General features: G+C 29.4%; 1 protein-coding gene across 1 annotated transcript; it reads left to right on the top strand.

Moving 5' to 3' along the window:
• Positions 1-211: 211 nt before the first annotated feature.
• Positions 212-10343, top strand: LOC111039529. Its single transcript, XM_022323079.1, has 11 exons — positions 212-684; positions 1093-1203; positions 1613-1705; positions 1783-1909; positions 2002-2072; positions 2134-5122; positions 5201-5994; positions 8174-8261; positions 8331-8483; positions 8551-8706; positions 9855-10343. Exons 1-11 carry the CDS (start codon positions 592-594, stop codon positions 10040-10042), a joined length of 4863 nt encoding a protein of 1620 aa, XP_022178771.1. The 5' UTR covers positions 212-591; the 3' UTR covers positions 10043-10343.
• Positions 10344-20662: the final 10319 nt, after the last annotated feature.

Below are 20662 nucleotides of genomic sequence, written 5' to 3'. Positions count from 1 at the left end.
ACTGTTGAAAATGTAGGGGCTATTATTCACACTAGGACTACCACTGAAACAACCATGGTACAACTACTGTTTTGAAAGCATTAAAAAAAACATTTCGGAGACCGTTTTAGAAGGTAAAAATAAATAATATAATTACAAACCTAGATGGCGCTGTCAGTTATTTTAACGACACAAATTTAATACGCTTATCACCATATGGTATCTTATATTATCTTAACCGCGGACTTACAGTTTACTCTCAAAAATCAAAACAATCAAAAATTCAAAATTCAAAACATTACCATCCGGCCATAGAGGCATAGAATATAGAATATAGTCCGGCATTCCGACGTTGTTCGTAGTGTTTGCTGCATATTTATTTTTTTTTAATGATTTTATTATAAACTGACACACATCTGATGAATCTGATGTACACTGTACGGTTGTACCTTAGTAATAATAACTAGCAGTTCGTAATAGTTGTAGGTCTATCTAATGTTATACTTATTGGGACTTATCTCATACCTAAATAACAGGACCTGTACCTAAACAGCTTTTACCCACTAAACTGTTTTAATCGAAAAATAAAATAATTTTTACGCAGCAGTAATTATGGATGCAGAAGTGGATTCTGCTTGGATATGTACACAAGCCGTCGTAAGTACTGACAGTCAATCGGACAATGAACAAGAAAAAATTAACAATGTGAGTACCTACCCCTTATATTATATATTTTAATTAAAATTAATGGTGGGAGGAGAGGTGTAACTTACAATATTTTGAATCAACAGGTTAGTCATAGATACTGCTTTTACAGTGTTGAATGGTATAATTAATATTATATTTAAATTAATTACAAATGTATGCATAATATAATTCATCTTATGATAAATATAAAGTTATTTATTGGGCTCCTTTACTCATAGCCGTAAAGAGATGGCCTAGGGGCTAAGCCTCCCTAACACTTCCTACATTTTTCTAAGCTTGTTCAATATTATTATAGAAGGACTTAAGCTCTCCCCCCCCCCAAACCTCAAACACTATTTGTGCCAATACTTAAATAACTTAATAAGATAGTTACAATAGCATTTACTCATCATTGTTTTTAATTAGTATGGCTGCATTTTCCTAAATGATATGATTGACAATGGACGTTATGTGCTGAAAGAAGGTGATAATACAATTGGACGACATCCTTTAAATCATATATACATTGATCATCCGGTAAGAATAGTTTTGTTTTTGATCTAGATGAATTGCCACTTGTTTGTTTTTAGGATAGTCAAGGGGTCTTATTATGTTATAATGTTTGATAAAGTTAAAATGTAAGCATTTTTAAAATCTAATTTTGGTGATTGAATGTTCAAATATATTTAAAAATTGTAAGTAATATCTAAATAAGACAAGAAAATTTAGAATTCAAACTTATTTTCAAAATCTGTTGTAATAAAATTAGATGGTATTCAGAAAAAAAATAGGTCTGTTTAGCATGAAAAACAGTCTGTTTCAAATCCCACTAAGTATAATTTAAAATGTCCTTCAAGCTGGTGGCAATATTGATTGATTGTGTACTTTTATATTTACATTTTGTAATATTATTTAATATTTTTTGTTTTTCATATTTTACTATTAGTCAGTATCGATGAACCATGCTGTTATTCAATGTGATTCTGATGGTGTTGTTCTGTTAGATAAAGGAAGTTTAAATAAAACTAAACTTAATAAGGTATTCATAATAATTAGTATTTATAGTTTATACATTATCCCTGCAGTTAATTATAAATATTTTCAACATATTCATAGAAAACCTTGAGGAAAGATGTTGCTTATTTTCTTGAAGAAAATGCTTTATTGGTGTTTGGAGAAGTCCGAGCTAATTATTGTATGAATGAAGAATCTAATGAATTCACAAATGATACCAAATCAAGGGGTAATTTAAAAAAATTATAGATAATACATTAATACACAAATATACATTCTAATGTATGTTTCTTCTTATTTTCATAATTTTTACTTTTGTAGCACCTCATAACACTTCTGTTGACGAAAAAACTCAAAATGATGGGCTTTCCTTATCAAAATTGTCTAATGCTGTAAGATTGTATATTTTATTATTTCAATAATCTTACATTTTAATTTATTTATTCTTTTCAGGCCATTACTCCCAAATCTGTTAGTACTGACATACCTAATGTAATTACTGATTGTAATTTATCATTAGTAATTGAAAATAGTTCTTCATGCAAGATAGAAAAAGAAGTTCCCAAAACCGTTATTGGAACTGAATGTGCTATGAATACTATTAATGATATACACACACAATTAAATTCTTCTAGTCCAAGTGATGAATATTTATTAGAGACTCTTAGCCAAGTAGAAGCAAAACAAAATTCTAATGGAATTTTTCACAATTTATCAAATGAAGATACTACTGTAATGAATCTAACAGAATCTGTTCCCGAGATAACACAAGAAGATTGTCCCAGTCCTGTAATGGATCTTAAGAGTTCTATTTTAACTACAAGCAATGTAGCGAACAATCAATTTGTATCACCTAACAAAATTAATACAGAAGCGATGCGAGAAGATACTCCTAGCCCCGTAATGGATCTTAAAAATTCCATTATAACTACAAACAATATATCAACAATTATGTTTCAGTCTCCCAGCCAAATAAAAACAAAATTAAACAGAGAAGATACTCCTAGTCCAATAATGGATTTGGGATGTTATGATGATTTTGGAAATAACCTTGAAACCATTAATTATGGTATTTCAGCCATTCAGTCTCCAAATAAAGTCGATGAATTTGACAATACTCAGGTTCTGGAAATTGATAACAATATTGTAGAATTGTACACAAAGACCTCAAACAATGATGATATTTTATTTTACAAAGCCCAGAAAGTTAAATCTAGTAAACAATCAAATACTCAAATTCAAAATTCTTCAGACATTCAGAGTAATGACAATTTATCAAATTCAAAAAATATTAACTTAGATACAAAATGCAATGAAAAACCAACAAAACACTTTTGTAGAAAAAATGAAATTCAAAATGATAATTTTAATAGTGATACTTCCCAAAATACATCCATGCTAACATCTTTTCGTTTAATAACAGCCACTGATGGTCATAATAATGATGAACATAAAAGAATTATTAATACTTTTGAAGCAGATGATGATGAAGTATTTAGAAATTTTATTGAAAATGAATGTAAATCTCAGCAACATGATTTGGCAAAACTAGAAAATCAAGATTTTTTTAACTGCCCCACTCAAAAGATATCAATTAATAAAAATAGAAATATAAAATCAAAATTAAGTTCTTCAGTACATGATGAAGAAACACACAAACCTCCAGAGTTCAAACAACCTAATAAAATGAATACTATTACTTCTAAGATCTATACCACCAGTATACAAGAAGAAAACATTCAGATTCCTGAAATAGAAGATGATTTTTTCAACTGTCCTACTCAAAAATTACCAATTACTAAAAAGATACAACCAGAACCAAAGGTACCTTCTTCCATATATGAAGAAGAAACGCAAATACCTTTGGAGCTTAAAAAACTCAATAAAATAGATACTATTACTTCTAAGAACTATAACACCAATATACACGAAGAAAACACTCAGATTCCTGAAATGGATGATGATTTTTTCAACTGTCCTACTCAAAAACTATCAATTTCAAAAATAATACCACCAAAACCAAAAGTATCTTCTTCCATATATGAAGAAGAAACGCAAATACCTTTGGAGCTTAAAAAACTCAATAAAATAGATACTATTACTTCTAAGAACTATAACACCAATATACATGAAGAAAACACTCAGATTCCTGAAATGGATGATGATTTTTTCAACTGTCCTACTCAAAAATTATCAATTTCAAAAATAATACCACCAAAACCAAAAGTATCTTCTTCCATACACGAAGAAGAAACGCAAATACCTGTGGAGCTTAAAAAACTCAATAAAATAGATACTATTACTTCTAAGAACTATAACACCAATATACAAGAAGACAACACTCAGATTTCTGAAATGGATGATGATTTTTTCAACTGTCCTACTCAAAAAGTATCAATTTCAAAAATAATACCACCAAAACCAAAAGTATCTTCTTCCATACACGAAGAAGAAACGCAAATACCTGTGGAGCTTAAAAAACTCAATAAAATAGATACTATTACTTCTAAGAACTATAACACCAATATACAAGAAGACAACACTCAGATTTCTGAAATGGATGATGATTTTTTCAACTGTCCTACTCAAAAAGTATCAATTTCAAAAATAATACCACCAAAACCAAAAGTATCTTCTTCCATACACGAAGAAGAAACGCAAATACCTGTGGAGCTTAAAAAACTCAATAAAATAGATACTATTACTTCTAAGAACTATAACACCAATATACAAGAAGACAACACTCAGATTTCTGAAATGGATGATGATTTTTTCAACTGTCCTACTCAAAAAGTATCAATTTCAAAAATAATACCACCAAAACCAAAAGTATCTTCTTCCATACACGAAGAAGAAACGCAAATACCTGTGGAGCTTAAAAAACTCAATAAAATAGATACTATTACTTCTAAGAACTATAACACCAATATACAAGAAGACAACACTCAGATTTCTGAAATGGATGATGATTTTTTCAACTGTCCTACTCAAAAAGTATCAATTTCAAAAATAATACCACCAAAACCAAAAGTATCTTCTTCCATACACGAAGAAGAAACGCAAATACCTGTGGAGCTTAAAAAACTCAATAAAATAGATACTATTACTTCTAAGAACTATAACACCAATATACACGAAGAAAACACTCAGATTCCTGAAATGGATGATGATTTTTTCAACTGTCCTACTCAAAAATTATCAATTTCTAAAAAGATACAACCAATACTAAAAGTATCTTCTTCCATACACGAAGAGGAAACACAGAAACCTCTAGAATTTTCACAATTCGATAAAACAAATTACATCACTTCCAACACCATTAATATTCAACAGAATAAAGGAAACATTGTCAATTGTACAACACAAAAATGTCAGTCAAATTCTATTTCAAATTGTTCTATAAACATTGATGAAGATGTCACCATGAATCCTGAATATTTTGGTAAGTACCATGATTCCAGTTAAACAATATACCTATTGATCCAAATTTAATTTATATTATGTTTTTATTTTGTTTCAGATGTATCAAATAATCATAAACAAATTGTTGAACCTGTCAAAGAAGACAGATGTAAGGTTCAAAAATCAAAGTGTGTCAAATCAACAATTAAACTATCAAATGTCCAACTACCAGTTAATTGTAATGAAAAATCATCAAATAGTTTAAAAATTAATAAACCCAAAATTCGGGTTAGAGAAGATTTACATATGTCCTGTTCTGGTGATTCAAGCAATAATTTCCCAAACATCCTAAATAAACCTAATGAAAATGCTGTATCAAATAATATAAATACTACAGTGCCTTTTGATAAAAACTTTGATTCGCCTGGTTGTTCAAATACTACTACTATAAAAAAAAATGATTTAAACGCATCATCATCTACTAAGCAAAAACATTTTACTGATGATTCTGTACAATCTCAAGTAACTGTTTCCCTTAAATATAAACACCAAATGAAACGAATGGATGAATCCATATTTAGTCCATTAAATATACCTGATGTAAGTGCAAACTCATTGTTAGAACATCATTCATCTCCAAAAACCACTGAGAATAAATTAAATACCTTAAACTGTGAACCATCTACTTCTTGTAATGATGCTATTAAATGGAAATCATTTTGGAATAAGAAAAAAGTGCAAAGTCAGGGTAAAGGAATAAGTGATAAACAAAAAAGTATTAAATTCGCTACCGAAGTTAAGGAAAATAAAGAACGGTACCAGACAAGAGCAATAACTAGAAAACGAAAGCAAAATGGTGTTGTTGAAAGCAACAAAAAAATATGCAGCAGGAATAAAATATTAGAACCATTGGTGAGTTTTATAATGTATATATATTCTATATAAGTATCCTCAATAAATATTTTTTGAGAGTGGCATCATCAAAATTAGATATTTCAGTCTTTTAAATAGAAAACATATATGTATATTTAAAAATTGAATACAAGGTGTTGCTCGCAAGTTACTGATAGTGGAAATTAAAAAAAAAAATTTGAGAGTAAGTTTACAATAATTTTTTATGAGCATTTGTATTTAGAATTTTGGCTAAATTTGTAAAAACTACAAAAATTTACAAATTATTTTGAGTTAGAAATTCATAAAAAAAATTTGTTATTATACCAAATTCTGAAATTTAATAGAAGATTCCTTAGAAGTTTGTCTACCTTTATCAAAATAAAAAATTCTACCGGAAATTCAAATTAAAGTTTTTATGATGGTTTGAGTTGAAATTTTTCATCATTGGATATTCACTTCATTTCTCATGTAACAATTTTCTTATTTTGTTGCAAGTCAAAAAACGAAAAACTGTAGGTACTTAAATTTACACCATACATTTATTTTACCAGTTCATATACTTGATAACATTTTGACTCGTTTTGAGCTGTTAACAGACATTTTTAATTTTCAATTTTTTTAGTTTTTTGTTTCTATAAATGTCAATAAAATTTTATTTGTTTGGTCAAAAAGCTTGAAAATTTAATGCTCCTGATATGTATTTACAATATGAGTTGAAAAATATCAAAAATATATAGGTAAGATTTTGTTTTTGTCAAATTTATCAAATTGAAAATATACAAATTATTTTGTAGTTAAATATTTATAAAATGTCCATCATGTTATCATCGGTTCAAATTGTGTATTAGAATGTTTCTATGACTGTATTGTCAGTATTATCTTTTAACTGCCTTAATTTTTGCATCTCTTAATATACTTAACTGCTTCAGTTATAGTATAGGGTGTTTCATAAACACGGACAAAAACTATTTAGGGATAATTTTGTTAAAGAAGTTTTATCGAATAAAAATGTACTTATTAATCAGCTTCTATATATACTCCTAAATAAGTGTGAAATACAATATTGTACGTGTGTGCACCCTGGCTGCGATGACTGAACAGTATTTTTCCCATGTTTATAATGCATTTGAGTACTAAAATGTCTAAAATGTATTCCTCAGCATAAAGATGCATCATGATTCATGATTAACACAATACACCTGATCTAGTAAACCTTTAAAAATCTCAAATGGAATGGATATAATATAACGGATAACAACAAAAATAAAATCAGAGCTGTCATGAAAACAAAAAAAAATACCACCCACTTAAATTCTGTCCATGTTTATGAAACACACTATATTTGTAATCAATATTTTACTAATTTAGTAGATTATATATTTATATCATACTACTATATAAAATAGAACCCCCATTTTTGTATAACTCAAAAAGTACACAACAGATTTTAGTACAGTTTTCACTAATCAATAGGTTTAGATTCAGGGAAGGTTTTAATATACAATTTATTCGTATAACTTGATTAATAAAATAAAAAAATTATTTGTGTCATACATCCGTATATACTTAAATAGCATAAAATTATCCCCCCGCTCACAGATTTTTCTTGCGCTGTGGCACTATAATCCTTACTGGCTGTGGAGCTGTCTTAGTTAAAGAATACAAATGATACCAACCGATTTGCCATTCCAGTTCAAATGGCTCCAATTTCCCATGAAATTAAGCTTTGCAAAGACTATAAGGTACGAGGTCAAACATTAAACGTTGCAGGTTTAGACTTAACTGCCCAGTGTTTTTCTTATGGTCAATAGTACGTAGCTCTGTGCACATGTCGCATGCAAACAAAATCTATTTGTGCTGGCTCTAGAAGCGAGACACTTGAAGTGATGTATTCAGAAATATTTAATGCTTAAGACAAATTGATAAAATTGACACAAAAATAAAAATCATAAAAATATATTTTACACTTGTATATAAAATTATACTAAAAATATTAATCAAATTAAATTTATGATATAATTCATATCAAACTTTTCACATAATCCTAAACATATAAATGTACTGAAATCTAGCAATAGCAAAGCATAGCCGGGTCAGCTAGTCTATATATATATATATTACAATTTGGTTTTGTTTTACTATTTAAAATGTACATTTAACAAATAATTTGAACAAGCTATATTTTTTGTAATTTTAGGTTGAAAATTCATCAGAAATTGTTGTTAGTTTTAGTTATCTGAAGAGTCGTCACCTACAAGAAATGAAACAATTTGTTGACCAAACAGGTATATTAATACTTGGCCCAAATAAATATGAATTGTATTTTTTAAAGCTAAATACTATATTGTTCTTAGGTGGTACGGTTACAGATGAGATTACACAATGTTCAGTATTGGTAACAGACAAGATACGGTGCACAATGAAAATACTGTCGGCAATAGCCAGAGGATGTCCAATTGTCAATGTCAATTGGCTCAAACACTCTTACACTGTTAAAATGTTTCAAGGTTTTTTTTCTTGCATGTTCATTATAGTCAACTGTGTATAATATAATAATACTAAACATTTTTATAGACTTTGACGATTTTATAATTGTGGATAAAGATGCAGAAAGAAAATACAAGTTTCAGTTAAAAGAATCACTGGCCAAAGCCAAGGCCAAGAGACTCTTAGATGGATATAATGTATTGGTTACTCCATCAGTGAAACCTGGTCCCCAAGAAATGAAAGGTACTTTTTTGCCTATTGTAGCGATCTTGTTAATTGTTACTTATAATTAAAGACCAGATATTTATGCACTGTTATTGGTATGCACTTATAATGAATGTAAATATATGCAAAAAATAATATGAAATATTCAGTATACAATTAAATTGTTTTTATCTACGAGGACACAATTATACCCGGATGTGTTTTTATCCGTCTTACAAGCGTACACCATAGCACATTTTACGTTTAAAATAATCCATTTTACTATGTTGTTTTTAAAATTACAAGTGCACTGACCTATTATACAATTTAAAGGTAAGCTTATTACTCTAGACATTTCTAAGGCTCTTATTTATATTTTAATATTACAAAGCAAATTATGGCATTTAAAAACTGTGCATTTTTGGAAATTTTAAAATAATCTTAACTTACTTTAAAATTAAAATATCAATAAAAGCCTCTCTAGATCAGGGGTGCAAAGTAAATACTATTGGATTCCTTAAGATATAAAAATAAATAAATGAGTTCTAAAGAAAAAAAATTGTTGATAAATCCATATATTTATATAATAGCAATATGGAGACAAAAAATTGTGAGATATGTTGATGGTCCAATTCTCTGCTTTCTGCCATCCGCCTACTGTTGCCCTAGATAATAATCTCAAGTTTAAATTGTATAGTGGATCAATTTACTCTAATTTTAAAAATAACAGTGAAATAAATAATTGTGAATGTTAAATTTGTTGAAGGCAAGATCGGGTTAAACATTTTATTTATGCAGAATTAATTAACAGATTTTGATAATCTAAGATGATACTAAATGATAAAATGTCTATGCATTTGAAAAATCAATTAGATTAAATTTATATTTTTAAATTTTTAGTGATTACTTAAAATTGTATATCTATAATATGCAAAAAAATTGAATTTTGTATATTAAGTACTAACACCCAAAATGAAAAAAAAATATGCAATATAAAATGTTGCTATTTTATTAATCAAGTAATGATTTAAGAAAATGTATTGACTGTATGTATATGATGTAGAAAATAGCAGCATGCATTTTATGCGAAATCCGGTCTTAACTTATAATGTATGTAGACATGTAGTGTATTACCAAGGTTAGTACAACATGTTGATATTTTAATGACACTTGATTTTGGTTTTCAGTAATCATAACATGTGCTGGCGGCAATTATGTCTTAAACTGGACAACGAAACAATATTCAAAGGAGTTGATTGTGACGTGCGATAAAGACCGTACTCGATGGAAGTCAGCATGGGATAATGAATTCGCCAAAATAATTGACAGCGACACCCTTGTAATGTCCATTATTAGACAAAAATTGACTATTTAATGATGATGTTATAGGTTACTTCTTATTAAAAGCTGTATAAAATGAAATGTGTAAAGTCACTTGTTAATCTTCTCAAAATAAATATGATCTTATATTATATTTCAACCAATTTCATCGGTACTAGTGAAATCTCTTTATAGTCGACATTCATAAGAAATTTAAAAATGTCCACTATAGGGATGTGCTCCAGATAAAAATTTTAATGTACAAAACTCATGAACATATAAACAAAAAGTTGTACAAGATCAAAAGAGATTAAAATGTATACTTTTTGTAATTTATAAAAGTTGTTATTATTTATATGTATTTATTAGTTATTATTTATATGTATTTATTAATTACTACAAATACGCTTGTTATAAAAAAAAGTGGGTAATTATTCATTTATTATGTATTTTCCACAATTAAAAAAATCAATATTTTTTTAGTAATTGTTTTCACTTCCATGTTTGTATAATTATGATAAGAAACAACACATCGAAGATTTGATTAATGATTCCACAAATTTAACTTTTCGCCTTTCGGGGGTTACAAACAAATGAACAAAATGATTCTTATGATCAAAAGATTCACTAAATCAGTTCATCAAAGTAAACATGTCCTATCTTGACAACTCAACATTGTATTCTTCAGTTCATACATCATTATGATACTACAAACCTTAACTAAAAAATATATATAATTATATTTTCAATTTCAGTTAGGTATATATATTTTTTTTTAATACAGATATAAAATCTCATTTTTTTAATAATTTATCCATTATTTATGTGTCTATATCTTGTAACTAATGTACCTACTACCTTATACATAAAATATATACAGATTTTAACAAGTAAATGCAATTTTTAACAGTTATATGGCTTATAAGTTTGAAAAAATTTACAACTGATATTAATTTATATACGTTTTAGAAACTACCTTTAAAACAAAAATATCACGAATAATTGTTGTTGAACATATAATTAAAAGTATTAAACCGTATTCAGCATTAATTATTACATCTGAATATCATTAGAAATGCATATGACTTGGATCATGTGTTACTATATCAGCATGGTACGATGTGACTTATTATTTAGGTAGGTACTTAATTTAACAACTTTGTTGGCATTAAATAATTCAAATTGGTCTAGTAAATTCATGTGTACCTAACTAAAAAAAATGTTCATGATTTTTTTTTTTTAAATACTACCTATTTTAAGAAATACCCACAGCGACCTCTGCAAAGTATAAACTATACTTGTAGTACTTTTTTTGTATGGTAAGTTTTTAAAATATAAAACAATAAATATAGGTAGGTACGAGGGAAGCGATACATTTTTTTTCCCCGCGTCACTTACCTTTATGTGAGAGCCTTAGTTAGGTACTTACATGGCTGTATACATATTATATTATTTATTACACTATAGTGTAGTAGTATAACCACAACATTTTGTAGCAAATACATCGGTGATCGGTGACAGCACACTATTATAGAATAATATTGTTTAATTACATATTAATGCCGAGCCCAGAGAGAATATTATAGGCACGATTAAAGTATCCATTTTTTTATTACTTCTGTAAATTTCAAAGCCTAATTTTGAATTTTTTTCAAGTCTCGACACTTCTAGAGTTTTATGTTTAGTTATATTTTAACCGTTAAGACTAAAAACAATATTGTTAGATGCCGGACGTAAAAATTGACTCGCGACGGTAGTGTATCTAAAAATCTGAATGCCCTATAGTCTATACCTAGTCCGAGTGCCGCGTTCTGCATTGTATTGATTTAAACACTACCAATAATATTCTGTTGCGGAATTTGAAATAAAAATGTATCGTGTAATCCAAAGAAGTCAAAAACTCGAAAACTGATGACAACATATTATATTACAATATCTATCATCTATGGCAAAAGCCGACTGTCGTCACTCACCGGAGACGATTCGCAATTCTAATAATTTCATTGAACAAAAAAGAAATGTGTATGGCAACAATAAACATTTACTCACATATTTCATTCTACTCAAGTAATTTTTATAAAAAATTTCGATTTTTTTCAATTAGGATTTAGATGAAGGAAGAAGTTCCACGATATGGCGTCTGCACTCAAGATATGGCGCCTTGCAGCTATATATTACCCGAAGAGTCGATGTACATGTAAGTTTGATCACTTATTCTTTTGAGGCTTGAATATTTTACTATTTAGTCTCAAAATTAAAATTTATTGCCACAGACAATTTGCTACCCGGGTGAAATAGGTGCATATTTTTTGTTCCCGAGCGCGCAACACAAAAAAATACGGTATCACAAACGACGACGGCATATCCAGGTCGCAGAATAATAACTTATTTGTAAAATTAAATAGATATAAATAGTGTTGTAAATACTAGTCATATTACAGTAGTACAGTACACGGGAATTTTTATGTCCCTCAAAATTCAACAATTTTTATTTTTAGTTTATATAAATGTTGAATAATATATGAATATTACTATGTCGTCTGCTTGTGGTCGAACCGCGAATTAAAGTGACGCCGTCGTACATCAAACATCAAATTATTTTATAAAGCTGGGAAATTCAGTCTGCTGATTATTGAATATCTATCGAAAATTAAATAAGGAAATTTTAAATTTTAAATAATCTCGAATAGCTTAAAATGTACCTAACAAATGCACTCTAAACTAATACATAAAATATTAGATATTAATTTCGTCAAAGTAGTTGCAAAGACGCAATCGATCTAAAATTTCAGTCAGCAAAGCAAAATTTAAGTTCAGTCATAGGTATCTGGTTTATTCCGCAGTGCACACACAATAATCAGGGATTCTGTCGGAGCCCGAAAGCGTCGATGTTTCAAGTAATTAATTTTGGTTTCATATTTTTTTGGTGGTTAAATTAACTTTTTATACTTTACATAAAAATTTAATTTCATGAAAAATATGCTACCCCTATGTAGACACATATTTTATTTCTGAGAGTAAATGCATAAAATACAAGAGATAAAATAATATACAAACGCGGCTCGTCGTCGTCGTTTTTCTGCTCCCTGATCGTAGGGTATAGTTTAATAATTATAACCTATTTTTAAGTACTTGAAATAGACATACATTATATGATTTAATTTAGAAATATCCGTTATAAGTGATTACTCATACGACACAATTTTAATTTAGAACTTGTAAATTTTTTCAAATCCAAAGTTAGCAGTTGCAGTACACTATTAATTTAGTGTTATATATATTTCATTGTTCTATTATATTATATTAATATTACATTATATTATAGTTGTATCTAAAAAAACAATTATCCTAAATCTGGAAATGTGAATATAGTATCGGTACTTCGAGGGGTCCAAATAAAAAAATTCTCAATTGTTTTCAAAGGCGGCAGGAAAAACAAACAAAAAATTAAGGAAAAAAGTGAATTTATAGGAGAAACCCGGTTTCGACCAAATCGATTTTGGTTGTTGATGTAACTCTCAACAACAACAAAAATACCGTGGATGTACATGACATTTTTATTGAATACTTATAACGGCGTTTTCTATAAACCATACAATTTTGACAACACATTTTTATAAGCGTTTGAGTTTTGAATTTTGACAAAATTAGTATAAGTCACGAAAATGTGCAAAATATTTTGAGTTAGAAATTCATAAACATTTTTCGTTTTATATCTAAGTTTTTAAAACTTAATACAAGATCTTTATAAGTTTGTGTCTACCTTTATCAATAAAAAAAAGTTCTACCGAAAAGTCAAATTAAATTTTTATGAGCATTTGAAGTTGACATTTTGACAACATTGAATATTCACTCCATTTCTCATATAGGTAGTGATTTTTACTTATTTTTTTGTAACTGAAAACCCAATAATTGCAGATATTTGAAATTCACACCATTTTTTTATATTTTCAATTCATATACTTTTGATGTACTAGTTTTGAGCAGTTTACAAACAATTTGAATTTTGAATTTTTTTAGTTTATTTATTTATTTTGAGGGTCGTTCCGTACGAGGGGCATTCCGTTGGTGTTTGGTTGTTCATAAGGTGTCCATGAGTGAGGAGGGTGTGACCGATTCTTAGTCGGATTATTATTTCTGTTTTTCTGGTAGTTTTTTTTCGTGGTCAGGGATTTATATTTTGTTTTATTTCTCGTAATTTGTTTTTTTGGTTTACCCTGTGGTTTTGCCATATGTTCCGTGTTAAAATATTTAAATGATTTTTTGTGTCTTTTATTGTGTTGTATTTTTGTTTGGGAGCTTCGGATGTTATTGCATTTTTTGCGTGTTGGTCTGCTAGTTCGTTCCCGTTTATTTTACAATGACCTGGTGTCCATATGAATTTGATAATTTTGTATGAACAGCAGAGCGACCTCCACATACCAGATTTTTTAAATTTAATTTTAAATATCTTAACATTTTTAACTTAACTGATTTTTATTTGCTAAACATTTATTAAATAATGAGTTACTTTTAATCAAATCCAAGTTGCGTAGTTCGTTTATAAAAAATTAAATGATAAATATAGTAAAAATTATTATTATTTATGATGCGTACGTATAACATCAAAATTTACTTTTTATTATTTTAAAACCAAAAAACTAGCTATTTAAGTAAATAAAAAAGTTAGTTGTAAGTTTCCAAATCAATTTTAACTTAACTGAATTAAAAATAAAATTAGGAGAACTGTTAACTTAAAACTTTTTGAAATGTCACTTAAAAATGTTCATTAACTAGCCCAGGGTTGCAGCTATTATAATACTAAATTATTTTTAAATATAGGTACTCACATAACATATTATCTAACTCTAATTTATTGCAATAATTATTTATTTTCTTAAACACAATATTTCAGGAATTAATATATTATAAATTAATTAATAATAAAAATAATTGATTTGAACGATATATTTTATAAAATATTGAAATCAAATAAACACACTTACTAATCAGTAATGGTAACTAGTCCCTGTGTATTATGCTATTATTAAAATAAAAATGAACCAGTAGCAGAGTTCTAGTAGATAACTGACTTGTATATTGCCTAGGGAAGAAAGATGACTTTCGTAAGGTATAAATTCTTCAAAAAATGGTTAAAACACAAATTGACACATAATAACTACGTATAGGTAACATAAACCTTAAAGAGATTATTTTAGCTATATAATATCTGTAATTTCTATTAACAAATAGCTCATACGTATTTTGTTGAACATTTTACTATATAGGCTGCGTTTTTTTCAGAGATGATGGTATCCGTCAGTAAAAATTTGCCAATTTTGAGTACAATGCCATATTATGCAGTGAGTAATGTGTTGACGTGAGTGTTTCAAAGTCTTAATTGTATAGCAGAAAACATGTGGTATGTACTTTTTATTTTTCAGTAGATTTATTTAATATTGTTGGATGATCAGAGTTTGTATTGCCCTCAACTTTTCAATTTAATTGTATTGCAACTACTGGTATAACGCTATTCCGGCTATCAATAAAATTATGAAATTGGTCGGGTATGAAATTTATTTTATTTTTTTGTTTAAAATTTTTTTTTGTAATATTTAAATATTTTCACCGATTATCAGGTACGATGACTTGTAGGCACTATAGAGACTGTGTGAGAGAGAGAAGGAGATAAATGTTAGATAGAATGACTGAGTGATGAAAGGGGGATGGGGGGAGAAGGGAGAGCGAGTGAGACTTGTAGGGAAGGAGAATAGGAAGTGTGGAGGTAGAATAGTTAGGTTAATAATGTCGAATACTTAGGAAAGGTTCTTGGATTGCAAAGGCCACTAGACCAATCAGCTGAAAAACTACCTAGCAATAGGTTGAAAACCTTGACTTATGGGATAGAATAAAAATATCGGTAGAGGATGTCAGAGCACTGTTTGTTTGCTCTCTGTATCCCACACCCAACAAAGCAATTAATGTATGTTTAACAGAACCAACCATATATTGTTACTTTAATAATAGTTGGTTCTGCTAAACATAAATTTGCTTTGTTGCGCGTGGGACATAAAGAGATAAAGAGCAAACAAATAGTGCGTAGACATCCTCTCAATAGTGTCATCAAGTTGAACAAAAAAGTAAGAAAAAACGTCAGAAAAGAATACGTCTTTTAAATATTAAATACGGAAGTATGATAGGAAGTAAAAGTAATAAGAATTAACGGTAAAGATAGGACTTTGATGAAAAAATAAAACACAAAAATGTCCTGAAAATAGTCAAAGTTGCCTTTAAATCATTAAAAATTTGATAATTAGATTACAACGATTAGTGCAGTCTTTTCCTCACTCTGTACATTTTCAACGTGTTCCATGTTTTTTGTGTAAGAGGTTGAACATTTAAACGTTTTACTCACCACCCTCACATGCCACCACTGAGTGTTATCTTTTAGCTCGCTAGGCGAACACCTTCGTGACAATCATCGGCCGGCGTGGCTAGCATCCGGGTGGGTGACCACCTGGGTGTATAGTGACGAATCCTAGCTCCACGTATACACGTGTTACTCGAACCCAACCGTGACGTCTACAAAATATGCTGTTAGCCATAGTGCACGGTTTATTAACAATCAAATTGACATACAAAATAAAAAGAATGCAGTTGGGGCTTGGTGTGGCACGGGGATTGGCCGAAGTCCCTAATGAGTAATGGGTGTCAATCTCGGCCGGCGTGGCTAGCACCCGGATGGGTGACCACCTGGGTGTTTAGTGACGAATCTTAGCTCCACATACACACGTGTTACTCAAACACAACCGTAACCCCTACAAAAAATGCTAAATTTGTCATAGTTTCCGATGCTTTAGACAAAAACAAAAAATCCAAATTGTTTAAATTGATTATAGATTTAATAGAACCGCTAATAATTACGATTATTTTAGTGGTGTCAGTTATTGGCAGTGGAAGGGGGGATAGTTTATCATCCAGATAATGCTCAATGTATTCCAAAATAAAATTATTTCAATACGTTATTCAGTTGCTTCAAATCTGATCCTAGAATTTTTACAAAACATATGAAGCTTAAATAATTAATAAAAACATGATGCTTTAAGAAAGACGTTTCACCTGAATGTGTAGTCTCCAATTGTTCAAATGCGTCTTACAAGTATGAAACATATCAAATTTTAGTTAAGCAGTTATCATTCATCTTCATTGATTCCAAATAATAATAATCACTCTAATATTAAAACTTTTATTGCTAAATGAGATCTGCTGACATTGATGAACACTTGTAACACGGGGCCAACACATGCTTATAAAATATTAATACTAACTAGTTACTTCTTAAACGTACATCCAATCATACTTTCAAGTTGAAGCCCATATAAAAGTCTTTATCTCTATTCGCATTAATGGTGTGCTCCAAGTTGTTTGAAATTGTAATAATTAAACAAAAAAAGTTCAACTTAATATTCAAATTCATTGACCGAAAATCATACTCAAAACAATTAGTTCAATAAACAATGATTTTTTTGAAACCACTTGCTATATTCCAAAGTTTATAAAATGTAAATAACAAAAAATCAACTTAAATAAGATATAAATTTAAAAAATGTTAAAGGGAGCATGGGCGCTGGCAGGCAAATGCATTTTAAGAATCATAAAATAAAAAAAAAAGTTCAACTTGATAAGCGGACACAAAAATAGAAAACCAAATAAGGATCTTTTTATTCTAAGGGTCCCACTTAACCCTCTGTTAGTCGCGCGCCAAACGGGGGTGATTAAACTAGCACCCCCCACACTGTCCAACTCGCGCGACTATGCTGTTAAGACAGAGGGTTAAATAAGTCATAAAAAGATTAGTACGCCTAAGGGCTATGGATAGTTGAAGCTGTGGTGATGATAGTAGGCTAGTGGTAGTATATTATCATCACTGGTCGAGTGCAATCGCAATGATCTTTTCCTACTAACTACCAAGGTATTCGATATTGTATAAGCATAACAATAAAAGAAAATATTTAAATATTACCAAGAAAAATTAGAACCTAATTAACTATCATAATTTGAATATATAGTTTTAAAGCCAGTCGGCTAGCATTGTGCCAGTACTTATAATTAATAATACTTTAAATACAGTCAACACTAATTAGTGATTTGTCTATCACAAAAAATTATAAAAACTGATTTAAAAATTCTAATGTATCAAAAAATATAACAAAATGTTAATTAAGAAATAATGAGAGTTGACGGTATGAGGAGTTATTGTGAGGTTTTCAGTATTTGTTTATTCATTAGTTTTGACTAAAAATTATATTGTCTTAACATTCCCAATATGTTTTCTTCTCACTTCTTTCCACATTGCACTTAATCTATTTTTTCCAAAATATTGACTAAGACCAAAACAAAAGGTTATAATAAATATTATTATACTTGAATTTTTTGTATACTTTTTTCAATATTTATGCTAGTTACAGTTTGAAAAACAATATTATTTTAATTCAAACATTAAACTATTTAAGGCAAAAATAGCTTTAACGAAAAAGCACCCTTAGACCTCTTTCACTTTAATTTTTTGTATCCATAATAACTTTCATTCAATTAACACATTATTTTATTGTACTAAGGGAAAGTCGATAGAACTCTGATCATATTTCTTCACATTTTTTACTGATATTGTAAACTGCAATCTTTAATATTTGTTTTTAATGCACATTTTTTCATACATTTTTTTTTTTTTATTCTTAAAATTCATTTGCCCGCGGGCGCCCAAACTCCCCTTCCCATTATTATTTTTGAATTTATATTCTATCATATATTTTTATAATTTTTTTTTATTTTGATTCTTACAATTCATTTGCCTGCGGGCGCCCAAACTCCCCTTCAAATATTTTTTTGAATAATTTAACTCTATAGTGTAATTTTTTAAAAACATTTTTTTTTAATTTTGATAGCAAGTTAGTACCTAGAAATATTCACTGTTTCATTATCTAATTATTGAATATTTAGCTATAAGGTTAGGAATACTAATATTGTAGACTGCAGTCTTCAATATTTGTTTTTAATATAAATTTTTTTATTTTGATTATTACAATTAATTTGCCTACGGGCGCCCATGCCCCCTTCCCATTTTTATTTTAAATTTATATTCCATCACATTTTTTTTAATAATTTTTTTTATTTGATCCTTACAATCCATTTGCCTGCGGGCGCCCATGCCTCCCTTTCCATTTTTATTTTTAAATTTACATTCTATCATATTTTTTTTTACTATTTTTTTTATTTTGATTCTTACAATTCATTTGCCCCATGTTCCCCTTCCCATTATTATTTTTAAATTTATATTCTATCATATATTTTTATAATTTTTTTTTATTTTGATTCTTACAATTCATTTGCTTGCGGGTGCCGAAACTCCCCTTCAAGTTTTTTTTTCAATAATTTAACTCTAGTTCAATTTTTTAAAAACATTTTTTAAATTTTGATAGCAAGTTATTGCCTTAGAAAAATTCACTGTTTCATTATCTAACTAGCTCTTCGAACGTCGCTGGGTTAGACCCCCAGACCCCCCGTGTTAGCTGCCTGTGTTCCTCGATTCTATCCGTTGTGGAATCCACCTCCGGCGCCTTCGAGGTGTTCGAGTGAAAATCGTTTTACAGGAAATTCGAAAAGAAAATAAACCGTACCAAAAAACTGTTACTTGGAGTGTAGACTAGTCTTTGCTCGTCTACTGTAAGTGATAAGGATTTGTGATAAAGATTTGTTATAAGGCACTTTGGAGGTGTCGTTTCGAGGGCGGGAACGTTTGAATGTCGAGTTGGAGGCTCTAGAAATCAGCGGTTAAACTGGCTCGACACATCCAGTTTTGTTTTTTAAACGCGGAACCAAAAGCTTGAGTCGGAGCACCGTATTTGTGTGTCTAGCAAGTCAGTCACGTCAAGGTGAAAAATGAAAATCGATTAAAATATAATTCAGACATCTAATTAAGCCATCCGACTGCGTCGCATAGCCGACGATATGGACCTGCATTGGTCTCCCGGTGTATCTCGCTCCGTCAGTAATGAAGGTCTCTGTGCTATTCGCTGATGGTGAATACCGATGTCTGGACATCTGTCACGTACTTGGAAATCGGTGATTGAACAGACCTGATAGTTTAGACGGTCCAGTCTTGTGCTTTTATGAAAGTCAAAAATCGTAAATATTAAAGATTTATTTTAATGTTTATCAAGTCAGTCACGTCCACTGAAAATCGATTCACGTTCAACTCAGTCATTTAAGAAGGCAATCCGACTATGTCGGACAGCGGACAGTGTGTGCTGGCATGTCAGGTATGCGGACACATTGGTGGGCAGCTATAAGTGAGAATAGTATTTGCCAAAGCTTATTAAAGGACATAATACATTAGCCCGGTGGGATCAAACTCGCTTGCTGCACTGTTTCTTACAATACAAATTCAAAACTCCGGATCTACAATATAAAACCTTCTAGGCTAGGTATCGAATTAACTATACATATTAATTCTGATTTCACATTTTGTGAGCTTAACTGATTAATATACTACACCAATATACTATTATATTATGAGTTAACAACATTGACTGACCTACTCACCTTATTTGCCCTTATATATATTAACATATAATTGGGGGATTATTTGGTAGTATTATACTACTAGTATAGTCACAGTGGCTGAAAATAAAGGCTG

This window comes from Myzus persicae, unplaced genomic scaffold, assembly GCF_001856785.1.
Source record: "Myzus persicae strain clone G006 unplaced genomic scaffold, MPER_G0061.0, whole genome shotgun sequence".
NCBI lineage: Eukaryota > Metazoa > Arthropoda > Insecta > Hemiptera > Aphididae > Myzus > Myzus persicae.
Note: the sequence above shows the minus strand (reverse complement) of the source record. Positions and strands in the feature narration are given on the sequence as shown.